The sequence below is a fragment of the Sparassis crispa genome (assembly GCF_003851025.1).
Source record: "Sparassis crispa DNA, contig_000013F, whole genome shotgun sequence".
Classification (NCBI taxonomy): Eukaryota; Fungi; Basidiomycota; class Agaricomycetes; order Polyporales; family Sparassidaceae; genus Sparassis; species Sparassis crispa.
In genome coordinates this window covers 681,505-696,662 of record NW_020939760.1, presented here as the reverse complement: position 1 = coordinate 696,662, position 15,158 = coordinate 681,505, and the positions used below count along the sequence as shown (strand labels likewise).

At 41.8% G+C, this 15,158-nt stretch overlaps 3 protein-coding genes across 3 annotated transcripts; all 3 read left to right on the top strand.

The window, feature by feature from the left end:
- Positions 1–11,447: 11,447 nt before the first annotated feature.
- Positions 11,448–11,690, top strand: SCP_1402490 (hypothetical protein; the record flags this gene model as incomplete). The annotated part of the gene is made up of 1 exon (XM_027763953.1): positions 11,448–11,690. One exon carries the CDS (start codon positions 11,448–11,450, stop codon positions 11,688–11,690), a length of 243 nt encoding a protein of 80 aa, XP_027619754.1.
- A 153-nt stretch (positions 11,691–11,843) lies between these two features.
- Positions 11,844–12,491, top strand: SCP_1402480 (hypothetical protein; the record flags this gene model as incomplete). Its single annotated transcript, XM_027763952.1, has 1 exon — positions 11,844–12,491. One exon carries the CDS (start codon positions 11,844–11,846, stop codon positions 12,489–12,491), a length of 648 nt encoding a protein of 215 aa, XP_027619753.1.
- A 604-nt stretch (positions 12,492–13,095) lies between these two features.
- On the top strand, positions 13,096–14,940 carry SCP_1402470 (hypothetical protein; the record flags this gene model as incomplete). Its single annotated transcript, XM_027763951.1, has 2 exons — positions 13,096–13,737; positions 13,795–14,940. 2 exons carry the CDS (start codon positions 13,096–13,098, stop codon positions 14,938–14,940), a joined length of 1,788 nt encoding a protein of 595 aa, XP_027619752.1.
- Positions 14,941–15,158: the final 218 nt, after the last annotated feature.

Below are 15,158 nucleotides of genomic sequence, written 5' to 3'. Positions count from 1 at the left end.
GTCGTCGCTCGCCACATGTCGGTCACTACTTGATGGCAAAACTCCAAGTGTGAGTTTCCTTTCTTACTCTCTAGTTTCTCCTCGATAGCCAGCAATGGGGATGTTGCATTCTAAAGTGTGGGGCAGGTGACAGATGTGTAATATGTTTCAATATAAAATTTGCATAACTAACGCAATACTCTAGATATTGAGCTTGGCAAGCAGAGCGATCCAAGGCCAAGGCCAACAATAAGGCGATAAAAGCCAAGGCCAAAACTGCCAAGGCTGTGTGTGCCAGAGCTCATCTTTATGGTGAAGCTTATGAGTTGGACTTCACATGCGCTGGAGATCAGGAAGAAGTTGATGCTGAGGGATTCAGAGGGAAGAGAACATTGTGGGTCTAGAATTGATGAGGAAGTTTCTTTGTACTTGCTAGCACACTTGCTCGACCCTTCCACTCACGCGTGTTCATATATTATGCTCAAGTATTCACCACTGCTTGCTTGCGCTGTCTGTTTTAGTCACTAAAGTGCTTGGTCATTTTTGCTGACTAATGTCTGACACTTAGAAGGACAATAGCGAGGTAGGTTTCTATTGTCTTTATTATTTTTATTATCCCCCACTCTCTTTTGTTTTATCCAGAGTTATTTCTTATTATTATGACTCAGACTCCTATTATCACATTTTCTATTGTTATTTCTATTTAAGGTGCCTTTCTATTATTTAGATTTTCCCACCTTCTTTAGTATATAAACTCTGGAAGCCCACTTGGACTTCCAGAGGAAACCTGTTGTCCTAAAGGTATAGGACATTCTTCTCACCTCAGTAGTCACTAGTTGGTATATACTCAAGTTCATACTTACCTGAATACAGTGTTATTCAGGCATAGCATTATAGGCATCAAGCAAGTCATAACTCGGTCATCTGTCACTTGGTCACTTATTACTCGGTCATACTCTCTGCCTTATTACAAGACAGTCTTTCCCTCTTACTCACACACACTCTGTCACACTTGATTACTACCAGGTAACCAAGTGATTACTACATCAAATACACTGAGGAATATTTCCCGACTTTGTTCAAGTCCGGTGATCTCAGGAGGATTTTGTTTTGGTTTGTGTTTTATCCAAGACACCATTCTTGTCTGTCAAAAACTAATTATCCTATTAGGATTGTTGGGACCAGACATGCAGAGGGTGCGTGTGAGATTACGATGTTGAACGAAAGTCAACTGCTATACAGAAGGTTAATGTGAGTGCAGCATTATTCAATATAGAAAACTTACAGGGGGTAGTGTGAGAATATACCAGATGTTGGAACCAGATGTTTAAAGAGTGTGTCTGATGTGAGAAACTGATGGATAAATGAAATGATGGAGAGTAGAGAATGCCATTAAGTGAGAACATATAATAGAGAGTAGAGAGGGATAGAAATGAGACAATATGAAACTTCAATGTAAGATTGAATGATATATTCCGAATTTGCATGCTATCTTCTCTATAGTCTCATATTTAAAAGGTGTTAGAATGAAAAACTAGAGATAGAACATAAAATAAATTTATGAGACATACCAAAGTTGGACTGTCCCCATTATACAGGGACCTTCCATGGTTATATCATTTGAAAGATGTACAATGTCTCTTTATATTACAATTTATGAGAGATCTATTAGTATATTAATGTCTGAAAGAGAGCTATATACTAATGTTATAACTATCAGAAATAAAGATAAGATATGATGTCCTCACACTGAGATGTCCCATGTTAGCACCTAGCACTGTGTCATATGTAACAATATACAGGGAAGCCCATGAGACAAGAGAAAACTATGAGACAGAACTGGTCCATTTTCTGTTTCCAAGTTTCAAAATATACTTCCCAGCCCTGAGATAAGCCAGACCTAGAACTCTCTCAAGATTAGACCAGGACTTTAAAAAAAGTGAGAGACCATGCCAAAAGAGCCTCTTAGGTACAACTCTTTAGTGATTAAGTTCAACCTAAGAGACTGAGTTGGGAGGTACTCTGAAGTGCTAAATGTGCAGTGAGGTGTTAAAGGTCATATTATTATTCATCTGCAATGATCTAATAAATTAGCGACTATTTTACCTCCACCTACAAAGGATATAATTATACCTATATGTGTCTTGTTCATTGGTGCTCAGTGTCCTTCACAGTAATAGTTATATAAGAAAGCCAAACTGTTAGCTGTATGATGAGAAAAGGTTCATACTACATTAGTGTGGTTAAAAATAAATAATCCTCTTTATAAAGAGATAGAAATTGATTTTTCTTTATTGAATAACCTTTCAGAAGATGGTCTATTATCTTTTCATATAGAACATATTCTTCCTGATAAGAAATCAGATATGCTTACATCGTAATATAATGCATCACCTGCTATCATTACTAATAATGACTGTAAACTTGTTCAAGGTGATTCATTTTCTCCAATTTTTGAGAATATCATTATTACTAATATCAACGAGCAAACACCCACATATAAACTATGTGCTGCCACAATTTGACATGTTAAAGAACAGGAAGATGCATACATTCAGATTCATGATCCAGAGCCTGTTAATAAATTTTTTAACTCTAGTTTGTTTTCTATGATGTATCCAACATTATATCTGTATGACATTAGTGTTTTTGAACATCTTCATCATAAAGGTCAGTTTGTCTTTCAAGCAGCATATTAAGCATTTATTTAATCTTGCTGATCATCAATTTTAGAAATATTACTTATTTTTATTCACAACTTTCAATATCTTACAGCACTGTGCTGTATTACATAAGTCAAGTTTAAAGGTAAAACAATCAGCATTTGATAGTGTTGCATTGCAGTTGATGTCTGTTTTATTTACAGCAATTGCAAGTGCATGTGAGAAACTTGCTAATAACTATAGTTTAACTACCATTGATAACGAGAAAAAAAAGTGCTTAAGTTAATGCTCACCACATTTGCACATGTGGACCCCTCACTCGCTTTCAGCCTCAAGTTTTCACCATATTCTGATTCAAGTGTAGCAATAGGGATAGTTGTCTGCCTCCACAAATTTACCTACATTTCTCTGGAGAAGGGACCACTGAGTCCCTTTACCTTCCACATTGAGTTAGATGATTCAACATCATTTGTTTGAAAGGTCATCGACATCAATAGCTTTGGCGGCTGATGCTAAACATTTGTTAATGTGACATTATCTGGTTTTTCTGCTGCAATGAACAGGCCTAAAATCTAACAGGACAATCTTCTTCCATTTTAGATTCAATAAATACAGCACACATAAGTTGATGATGACAGGAGTCTGATACTTAACCTGCAAAGATGGATAGGGATTATATATAATGCTTCCACATTGATAAGTAACCTTCAGTTTGTCCAACTATAGGATTGGTCACCACTTTCATTGGAGCAGAACTAGAGCATGCTTTGTGTTAACTTTAGAGTACTTCCTGACCATGATAAATCCAAGGGGGAGATATGTACTGTATATTCTGACAGTTTTGTCTTATACCAAGTGACACTCTTTAGTACCGAACAGCCAGGCTATCTAACCGAAAATTGCTGAGAGTGCGATGTCACCTATCATTTCTCTTTTTTTTCTATAGTCTTGACTGACTGAACTTACTTTGGCTGACATATTGAAATAACTGACTGATGAGTTCCAATTTTCCCCTCTTCACGGTCCTTTGCTATATCTATCATTGCCTCAGGCATCTGATGATAAGCGCCCCTACTGCTGATATCCCTAAAGCCTGGGGTAATTTGTTCAGAGCTTTGTATGCAGGGTCACATCAAGTTTCTACTATCCTGGAGACTAGGTACATCCATCTTGGCTGAGCCTCACGAGATTAGCACATCAGTTTAGTAGAGCTTTGGAAATAGCACATGGGAGTAAAGCATGAGTTTCTTCTAGTGACAGTCATGAACATGGCTAAGTTCACCTGTCCTGTAGTTGACTATTATTAGAAGAAACTCATGCTTCACTCTTGTGTGCTGTTTTTAAAGCTTTATCAAATTGTACAGTTATCATATTAAATGTGCCAGGTTCATCTTCTGCTCATATAGCAATATGGAATAAAATACATGGTTTGATGTTGCATTTAGGCATGCTGAGTTTCTACCTAACTATTAACCCTGCAGACATATACAATTCAGTCATTCAGTTATTGGCTGGTGAAGATATTGATATTGATCAAATTCTACCTAAAACAAAGCATGATTACTGGGGTCAGCCCATATTGGTTGCTAAGAATCCAGTCATTATGACTAGGTTTTCTAATATTTATATGAAAGTATTCATTAAGTGTATTCTTGAGTATGATCCAAAATAGTTAAATTTGGACGGAGGCATCTTAGGGATTGTTAATGAGCATTACAAATGCATTGAAGCATAAGAACATAGAACTTTACATTGTCATATGCTTATTTGGATTGAAGGTGGTATGAGTCCTAACAAAATCTGTGAGTGCATTGTTAAAGAAGGAAATTCAGAATTTAATGAATGACTACTGCATTTTCTAGATAACACTATTTATAATCTCTATGTCCATTACACCATGGTCAGACATGGGGGAATATAACATGATGAATTATCAACATTCTTGTTCATATAGAGGTGTACATTTAGATATTTCTGTGTCAGAATTTGGTATAGCAAGTTGGTATGACTTGTACCATTTAGCGAAAGCATGTCAAATTCATACTCATTTAAATACATGCTATGAATATTGGAAGGGGCCTCTGTGGTAGAGAAATCTGACGCACGTGCAGAATGAACATGACAGGTTGACTAATGTTTATTTGTATGAGTGATTGCAGACACCAGTAGCTGACACTCATGTGACGCCCAAGATCGATACGCAAAGGATGGCCTGCAGTGGTCTCATCATATTTTCCTTATCTCTTCTCTTTGGGTATCTCTCTTGTGTATGTATCCATCAACTCTACCTCTCGCAGATGCAACACCGAAGGATTCAAGCTGAAGGATGCTGAAGCAATTGCGCAGAGCACGGTCAAGGGTCCCACTTCCATTGGGGGCCCAAAATGTGAGTCACAAATAGGATACTCCCTGCTCTGTTGCCTTGCTCAAGCTATCAACACGAGAAATCTGGAGGATGCACTGAAGCGTGAGTCGCTGTGAACAAGGCCTCCAGAATTATTTCCTTTCTTAGTAGTTTACCTTCCCATTCCGGAAACCACTTAGCCATTGCATCATCGATGTTATTGCTCTTACCTCCTTCTACGTACCTTTTCGAACAGATGAATCACAGCCCGAGGAAGGTCCCGAGCTGAGAACACATTGGGACAGGCTGAAATATATATAAGGAGCTCAGCTCTCGTTCGAAAAACCAGGTTTTTCCCCATTTCCCTAGTTCTCCCTTAAAGTCTCTCTGGAGTTAGTACTCTCAAGTTATCAAGGACATGTGACACATAGAAGAGCGACACAATAAGTGTATCCGACATAAGTATTTTCTAGTACTACGGTGGCCTGCCCTTTTATTTACTCTCACCCTTGTCATGAAGCTCTAGCATCTCTTGAGCGCCAAATTGACCTCTCGAACCCCCTCATCTCTGACGTGTTCTAGCGCCCCGCACGATTCCCCTCTACACCTCCTGAACATAAGGAGTGTTGTTTTGATTTTGACAAGAATAACATATATTTGATTAGTACAATAGACTCAGAAGCAGGAGAGTTGTGTCTTTAATGTCTTGATGGTCTCATTAATAATTTCAATGTAACTATTCTCTGTGCAATGTAATGTAATATAGATATTAAATTTATAGGTTCCGGTGAAGACACAAAAGTAATATTATATTACATTACAGACTATATCACAAAATCCTAACTGAAAACCCACATGCGCATGCCGCACTGGAAGTTGCTGTAAAATGACTAGAAGAGTTTAATCCTAACAAATGGAAGCAGAGTCTACTTACAAAAAAATTGCTTCAAAAGTGTGCATTTGCATTGCTGTCTCATCAAGAATTATCTGCACAACAAGTATGCTCGTATTTGTTGAACTTTGAAGACCATTTTACTAGTCATGAATATAAAAATTTATATTGGGTTGATGGTGAGTGATTCATTAATAACGAACAATCTAGTCTGAAATGTTGCCACAACAACTGTTCAAGTGCACTTACGTCTGTTAGTAATAGTAATGGAGAAGATGAATAAGATTCTATAGTAATGATGCTGAACGTAACCTTCATAATAGCAATGACATGCAATGATCTGAAGAAGAGAACAAAGTATCATTGACTATGTTAACAAAAGGATCTGTTGTTGCATTGGTGAATTAACTTCCAAATTATATCTAAAGAGGAAATGGTTTATGCAATATTACTCTGTGGGACTTTGTAAGTCAAGTGAAAAAGACTACTAAAGATAAGACATCTTCACCTGCAAATAATTTCAATGATTCTGATATGAAAGATAGCAATGAGTTATCAGTGAATGAAAATGTTGATATCAAGCAGTGCTTAAGTTCATTGAACAAGGCATCTGATGATACTCTGCAAAAAAATATGATGACAAAGAGTCAAATTTGACCAACATATCTAATGGATGTAAATCATATTAAGGCTGAATGAAAATGCTTACAAATAATTCACCTCAAACACATTCTGATACCTGTTCTGATTAGTCCAACACTTCTGCATAAAGATATGCAAAAACAGCTACCTAGATATTGTCAATTAATATTGATACATTTCCAGTTGTGAACATCTGCATGTCATCTTAGAACTGATAGTCAAAAATAGGAGGAAGCTTACGAACAATATTTATCGTGAATGTCTGCATATCATCACAATGTTATAAATAGTATGCAATTGCTACATGAATATAAGGATAGTCAGAATGACTACTTTAGAAATTAGGCACATAGAAAGCAAATAAGGTCTATAAAACTTAGTTTGGACATCAAAGAAGCTTTTATTATATCAGATACAGATCTTTCCATGAAGTGCAATAAAGTTAAAATATTATCTCACTAAAATTCACTTAATGATTCAACATCATAACAACAAAAAAAGATCAAATGACAATGTGTTAGAATGCATGTTGACAGCCACTAAATATGGCCTGTATAGTTATATGGCAGAAAATCAGCCTGCACTAGATTGGGCACAGTCAAGTTGAGTTTAAGAACTTAGTGAAAATAATGCATATCTTGAGATGTTATAAAGAACAGAATATGATGCTTGCTGAGATTATTGAAAGAAGAAAATGGTCGAACTATCAGATGCTGATGTTCAAAATGAGAGAGATAACATACAACTAATATCTAATAATATCTCAATACAACAACATTGTCTAAGTTCTATGGATATAATGCTTGAACTATCTTACATACCTAATCATTCACAATATTTAAGCATCAATGATCACACATTGGATATGCTCCCTGTACCTCCTGGCCTTTAAAAACACATTTTTCAGTGATCTCTCAGACATCAGCACTCAATGCCTTAGTCTCTAAGCTGTGTCCAACTCTTTGTGACATTTTGCAATTTTTCGCAACTTCGTGTGACTTCTTGTGAACTCTTTCAAGCATTTGACATTCTGTTGTCACTTGCACACTATCCCTGCATCTCTCACTCTATCAGATCATATCTACTCATTGCACTTTGGCCTCACCCGACAATTTCCCTTCATTGTCCGATGCACCCTGACTAATTCCTTTTTAATTCTATATGCTCCTGATATCACACCACCTCTCTGGATGTCACACTGACCTTCTGGTTTGTCGCACCAACTTACTGGTATCTGTCAACGATCATGCCCCCTTGTTTTGCAAATCTGATGTGCCTTACTGTTTGCCCTTCCACTGATGTGCCTTACTGTTTGCCCTTCCCCTTCAAGACTTCTACCTTCATGTTGGACCAGAGATGCTGTTTGGGTGTTTCCATATAGTTTAGGACAAGTAGCCTATGTTTTCTTTCTCTCTCCCCCTACTTTACTGTTCTTCTCCATTTTTATCTTACAATGTTCATCTCCCAACTGACTTTCCTATTTTCTATTGGTTCCATACTATTGCGACTTTCTCCGATGTCAGGATCCACCATCCAACATTTCATGACTTCCGCATTTTCTCTCTCTTTTTCCCCTCTCTATAAATACCTCCTGTATCTACCTCAATTATCATTGAAGACCTGAGGAAGATTTCCTCTTTCACTTCAGATCACAAAGAAACTGCATCTTACTATGATAGTAACTTTATCCACCCCATTTATGGTCCATCAACAGTCTCTCATTCCCACACTACAGTCCCAAAGCACGTGACTGAGCATGCCTCCAAGCACGCATCAGAGGGTGCAAGCGGGCAGTGTTACTTAATAGTGGGCACACAGGCAGGTGTGATGCATGAGAATTTAGTGACGGAGAGGTAGATTATCACCCTCGGCTAATTGTGTAATGAAAATAATGGTACAGCAACTGCTCGAAAGTGCCCGTAATGGAAAATTTGCCTAGAGGCCACTGGGACTGTTAATGAGACTGTAAATGTGGTGTTGTGCATCAATCTTGTGGCCATCCTCAGCCAAATTTTGGTGTGAAGGCTGCCATGCTGAAGATGGCTTTCTCCTGCCTCATTTACAGTCCCCCATGGGAAATCTACAGTTCTCTGAGCTAATTTTCAGGCCCTCATGGTCTAATTTTCCTCCCTTTAAACCTCTTAAGCTCCCTGTGGGGCACTTTCTCCCTCTGTCTTCTTACCCACAGTGAACAGTGCATCTGCACGAAATATATATATATATATATTTGGGATGCCTCCTTCTGTCCTGGCATGACGATATTCAAACTCATGCTCTTTGCACCCTTCTTAAGCATGCTGTCATGCATCAAAAGTGTTTGGCTTGGGAACACATAACCACCGGTGTAGCACTCGATGAGAAAATCATGTGATCAAGATGGAACCCAAGAATGTTGGCCAAGCATGTCACCTGATGCTCACATTATGCTATTGGATGGGAAAAACTCGGAAAGTGCTCTCTCCCTATTTCTCCCTGTTCGCTTTATACTATTGGATACAGAGGTTCCAAGACATTTATCTTCCCTATTTCTCCCTACTCATTTTATGCTTTGGACACGAAGGTCTCAAGACATTTTTCCTTTCTACTTTATCCTTTGATCATGTGATGCTCTTATTTTGCTATTGGCCAATTTGCCATGTAACACTATTATATAATGGTCACAGGGTAACATTGGAGGGGTATAAAAGAATCTCTGAGGTGCCCCGACCCACAGTTCTTCTCTCCCCACTTATAGCCCCTATAAGTAAAGAGTTCTCCCTCTGCTTGTAGTTCACCCTACAAGTATATAAACTAAAAGAATAGGAGTTCATTCCACTCCTCCCTGTACCTTATTACTCGTAATCAAAAGGATCTCAATGCAGTCAGTTCCATTGCAGGCAGTGAGTTGTTCCGATACAACTACTGCACTCTTGTTTAGTTTCCTTTGGGTAATTTAGCACACAGTTGCTAGATACTTGAACTGTTCTCAGAAAGTTCTCGAAAAGCAAAAGGAAAATTATTGGCCAGGCATATCGTTTAAAACACACGCACTCAGTAAGCCCTGCACACAGTTGTAGGCACCCAGATTAAGAGGACAGAAAACCTGTTAAGCCCTGCACTGATTGTAGGCATCATATAGGAAGACTAGGAAGACCTGTTAAGCCCTGCACACAGTTGTAGGCACCTGAATAAGAAGACAAAAAAGACTTGCAAAGCCCTGCACTAGTTGTAGGCCTCATATAAGAAAACTCATTAAGCCCTGCACTGGTTGTAGGCATCATATCAGAAGACAGAATGCAAGCTCTCGCACACGATTGCTAGGCATCCCCCCCTACACTCTCCCATCTGTATTGTACAGACTACCCATCCGACTTCAGACAACGAATCTCATGTATAGCTTAGATGTCCTCAAGCCACTATTATAAATTTGATATCAATGAACAACTGTGATAGCCCGGCATACTTTTCATTTTGCCATGCCCGGTGGACCACAGCGAAGTACCACTTACTTGACCCAGAGCCAAAAGCTCCTCCGGCCAAGGCCCGTGCATACCTCGAGTCGACAGCGCTGTTTCAGGTGAATGATCACATGTCATCATGCTGTCACGCTTGAGATCGTAAATAGTTTCATGCACAACCGGACTTTGAACTGCAATACACTCACTGTGACACTGCAACACTGTGACTGTGACACTGTGATATAGTCAGACTGTGTACTGTGATTAGAGACTGTGACTGTGATAGCAATAACAATATAGTGATACTGCAACCTGTGATATATCACCTGCATTCATCTTACTCTGACTTTTGCATTAGACTGACTGTGACTTTGTCAAAGTAATGGATTGTAACCCCACCCTTGGGTTTACTATGACACTTTCCTTTTACGGCATCGTGGTTCACATTTGACACGCGACCTTTGTTGCTGCTTTAGTACTCTCATACACGCACACAATGAAGACAATTTGTTCCTATTTTCTTCTCGAGTGTAGCCGACAGTACGCTGGCTTTCACTTTTTTTTGAACATCAAAAAATCGACCCCTTCTTATCCTGCATACGGCGCCCAAAGGGACAATCATCCCTAACACCGATAACACCGGATACTTCGCATATCCATATAGACGCAGAAGCATCACACTGACGGAGGCATCTCCCCAACAGAGGCATCTCCCCCAACGGAAGGATCTCCCCCACAGATCTGACATCGGCACCTTCACCAGCGCACAGAAACGCGAGGCTATCATATGCCCATATGCCAATACCAGCCCTCATCGTTACCACCATCACATATTCAACCTGCATCCCAACACCTGCGCTCACAGGTGCAATCACGTCGACCCATTTCCCTTTGCTGAAATTGAGAACATCGCGACCGAACTTGACGAACCTCCAAGCCGCAAGTCACCAGCCTTATCAATTCTCTCACTCTCAGACCTCCCGACCCTAGTGCAGAGCAGGGGTATACCCCTGGGTACTTTGAGGCATACCTCTACCCTTACCCTCCAAGGGTACATATCCTTCACCAGGGGTAAGGGTATGGGTAAGGGTACCAAACCCTGAGGGTATACCCCTCAATATCTGCCTTACTTGAGGAAATAGCATCATAGACATTAGGTTCAAGGCTTGTAATAACCTTCTTTTCTCTTTGAAGCTTCTGTAGACATAGTTTAAGGCTATATCTAGGGTGTACTTAGGCTTTAGTCACCATATAATTACTGCTTACATTATATATACTATATGTAGTGATACCCTCCAGGGGTACAAGGGTCTGAAAGCTCATACCCCTACCCTTACCCTCCAATACCCTTACCCCTTACCCTTGAGGGTTATGCATACCCCTGCTCTGCACTACCTGACCCTTACTCCTAGTCCAGCTTCCACACTGTCTCCCAATCGTCCTCCTTCTCATCTTCGGACTCCAAATTCTTTACTCCTTCATCAATCACCATGAACGTCCAATCCAAGATCGCTTCCGTATTCTACAGCAACCCTAAGCTTCTGCCCATCCTCTCTGAAGGCAAACTTACTCCCGCTGCGGTGCATGCCTGGGAATATGTGTGCCTCCAATACTTCAAGGAGAGGGACATCGAGGATGCCAAGAAGGTGGCCAAGGTCACCGGTGGGTTCCAGGAGACTCTGATGAAGGACTGGTACTACAACGATGCCGTGAAATGGGACACGATGTCGTGAAAGGATTTTCTTGTCGCCTGGAAGGCCCAGTTCCTCCCCAGAGATTGGGCCACCTCTACGCTCACCCAATTCTTATGCTCACGACAGAAAGAAGATGAGGCCTTCGAAGATTGGGTTATCTCTGTCGAGAAACTCAACGCTATCCTTCGCAGAATGACTTCTCACCTCGCTGATGACCAACTCAGGTCTCAGATCACAGCCAGTATCTGCAAAGATCTTCACCATGCCTCCAACTCTGATGAAGTCAAGGACATCACCAATTTCCATGACTGGAAGGCGAAGCTTATCCAAATTGATACTGCATGTATGCACGAGAGGACACGCATTCTCTGCATCACCAACTCTTGTCCGAAGCAGGCACCATCTTTCACTTCCTCTAGCTCTGCAGCCCCCATGAAGCCCCATGCTCATTTGCCTCCCCTCACCAATGAGGAGTGTAAGCTGCTCAAAGACAATGATGGATGTTTCAAGTGTCGGACATTCTTCGTACCGAAGAAACATTGCACTGACACCTGCAATAATGACTATCCCAATCCTGCTACATACCACACCCTCACAGAATCTGACCTCTCCACAGTGAGGCATAACAAGGAGAATGCCGTGCAGATGGGCAACACCAGTCGCCCTGTCACAGCGATCACTGTCGATGAAGACAATCATGTTGCATATAATGTTGCCGCTGTGAACCTCGACTCTCCTCCTCTCGCTGCCACGTCCAGTATCCTCGGGACTGATAGCAAATCTGAGGGCTCCGAGTACATAATCGCCACCACTTGTCATACCCCACATTCCCTGATCTGAGATTATTCATAGGCCTCTTTCTGACTCTGAAGCGCTCCCCATGCTAATTGACTCTGGATCACCCACAGTTCTAATTAGCACCGCGCTTGCTGATAGCCTCTTCCTGCGACGCTGATGACTTCCATCTCCTTTTCCTCTCGGCAACGTCTGGGGCATGGAAGCAAATGAAGCTAGTGAGTGGGTGAAGCTGAAAGTTTCAATAACAGATTTGTCTTGGAAGTCCTGTACCTGTCGTGCCCTTGTCGCACTGTCACTCTGTATGCCTGTAATTTTAGGTCGTCCTTTTCTCAAATCGAACCAACTCGTCGTTGATCACAAATCTGACTCCGTCTGCGACAAGACATCTGGGTGCGACATCACAAAGACAATTCCACCCCCTCCCTCTGAAAGACTGCCGACCACTCTGCAACAACAACAATGTGCCGACTTCGAATCCTTGCATGCTGGTGAACACACAAGGACAGAGAATCACACTGCATTGCTGCGTGAACTGACGGAGCATACCACTGAGCATAAGATCACATGCGACAAGTCCTCCTGCAACTTCGACATTTCTGCCGTGCACGCAATATGTCTCCGCACTAAAGAGTTGGCCTTTCACAACATGCTGTGGGCAGAGAATGCTGCGATGAAGTCAGAATTTGCCAGCCTTTTCCCTGACGACATTCCACATCTCGACGACCTCCCAACCAACATCTACCACCATTTCACACTGAAGGATCCGGAAATAGTCATCCAATGGCGACAATACAACTGTCCAAAAAAATATCATGAAGCGTGGAAAGTTCTCTTGCAGCAACACCTCGACGCAGGTCATATGCGCGCATCGGACAGTCCTTACACTTCCCCAGCTTTCCTCATTCCTAAGGCTGATCCCGATGCACTTCCTCAGTGGGTAAATGATTATTGTGTACTCAATTCTAACACTGTACCCGATATGCACCCACTACCCCGTGTTGCGGACATCCTTGCAGACTGCAGTCAAGGAAAAATCTGGGGTAAGATCGATATGATGAACAGTTTTTTCCAGACTTGTGTACATCCGGATGACGTGAAATACACTGCCATCACCATGCCATTCAGACTATACGAGTGGCTGGTCATGCCACAAGGCTGCCGGAATGCGCCTTTAACCCATCAGAGATGGATGTTCACTGCACTCCGCCCTCTGATCGGGAAGATTTGCCACATCTACCTAGATGATATTATCATCTGGTCGCAAACCCTGGACGAGCACCGATGCAATGTATGCACTATTCTCCAGGCTTTGTTGGCTAACCACCTTTAATGCTCCGATAAAAAGATGTCACTCTTTCTTACCGAGCTCGACTTCCTTGGACACTATATCTCCACCAACGGTATCGAAGCTGATCCAAAAAAAGTTGAGAAGATCGTTAACTGGCCTATCCCTCATAACACCGGTCACATACGCGCCTTTCTCGGACTTGTATGCTACATTGCACCCTTCCTTCCAAAGCTCGCTAATTTCACCAATGTTCTCAACCCCCTCACGACCAAAGATGCCAAACTTCATTTTCCGCAGTGGACAACAGAACATCAACGTGCCTTCGATAGCATCAAAGAGCTCATTTGCAGTCGCGAAGTCCTCGCCGTCATTAACCACGATGACTTAGGCTGCAACAAGATCTTTGTATCGTGCGATGCTAGCGATTTCCGCACTGGTGCAATGCTCTCATTCGGTGAGTCCCTTGAGACTGCCTGCCCAGTGGCTTTTGAGTCCTGCACCCTCAAAGGTGCAGAACTCAACTACCCTGTGCATGAAAAGGAACTTTTTGCTATTGTACGTGCACTCAAAAAATGGCGTGTTGATCTACTTGGTGTTCCCTTCACAGTGTACACAGACCACCGGATGCTCAAAAACTTCTTCCACCAAAAGGAGCTTTCGAGATGCCAAGCACGATGGCAGGAGTTTCTTGCTCAGTATGATTTCAAGATCAAGTACATCAAAGGAGAGAAGAACATCGCTGCTGATGTACTCTCTTGCCTCCCTGCTGATCTCGACATAATCGACCCACTCTGCCACGCTGCCACCGCAATTCTACAAACTGCGACACACGCGCTCTGCCATATACACGAGCCCCCTACTCCCCTCGTCATAGCCGCATCCTCACATCTCTCCATTTCATCCAACCTCGAGTGGCTACACCTCATCAAAGATGGATACCAGGAAGACAAGTGGTGCATCTGCCTGCATTCCAATCTCGGTGTTGTTGGGACCCGCGAACAAAATGGACTTCTCTTCATCGGTGATAGACTTGTTATCCCTCATGTACCAAAACTCCGAGAAGCCATCTTCCGCCTTGTGCACAATTCTCTGGGACACTTCAGATTCGATAAGTCTTACGCCGCAATCTGCAATGGATATTACTGGCCCAACATGTGCAAAGAGCTTGAGGAGCTCTATGTGCTGGCGTGTGAGGACTGCTAACATAACAAGGCATCCACTCGACGCTCGCCTGGGCCACTCCATCCTCTACCTGTTCCCACAGTGCGTGGCGATAACATAGCCATTGACTTCATCGGTCCCCTTCTTGAAGATGATGGCTTCAATTGCATCACCACCATCACCAACAGGCTTGATGCAGACATCCGACTCATACCCACCTGTATGGACATCACTGCAGAAGCCTTTGCTGTACAATTCTT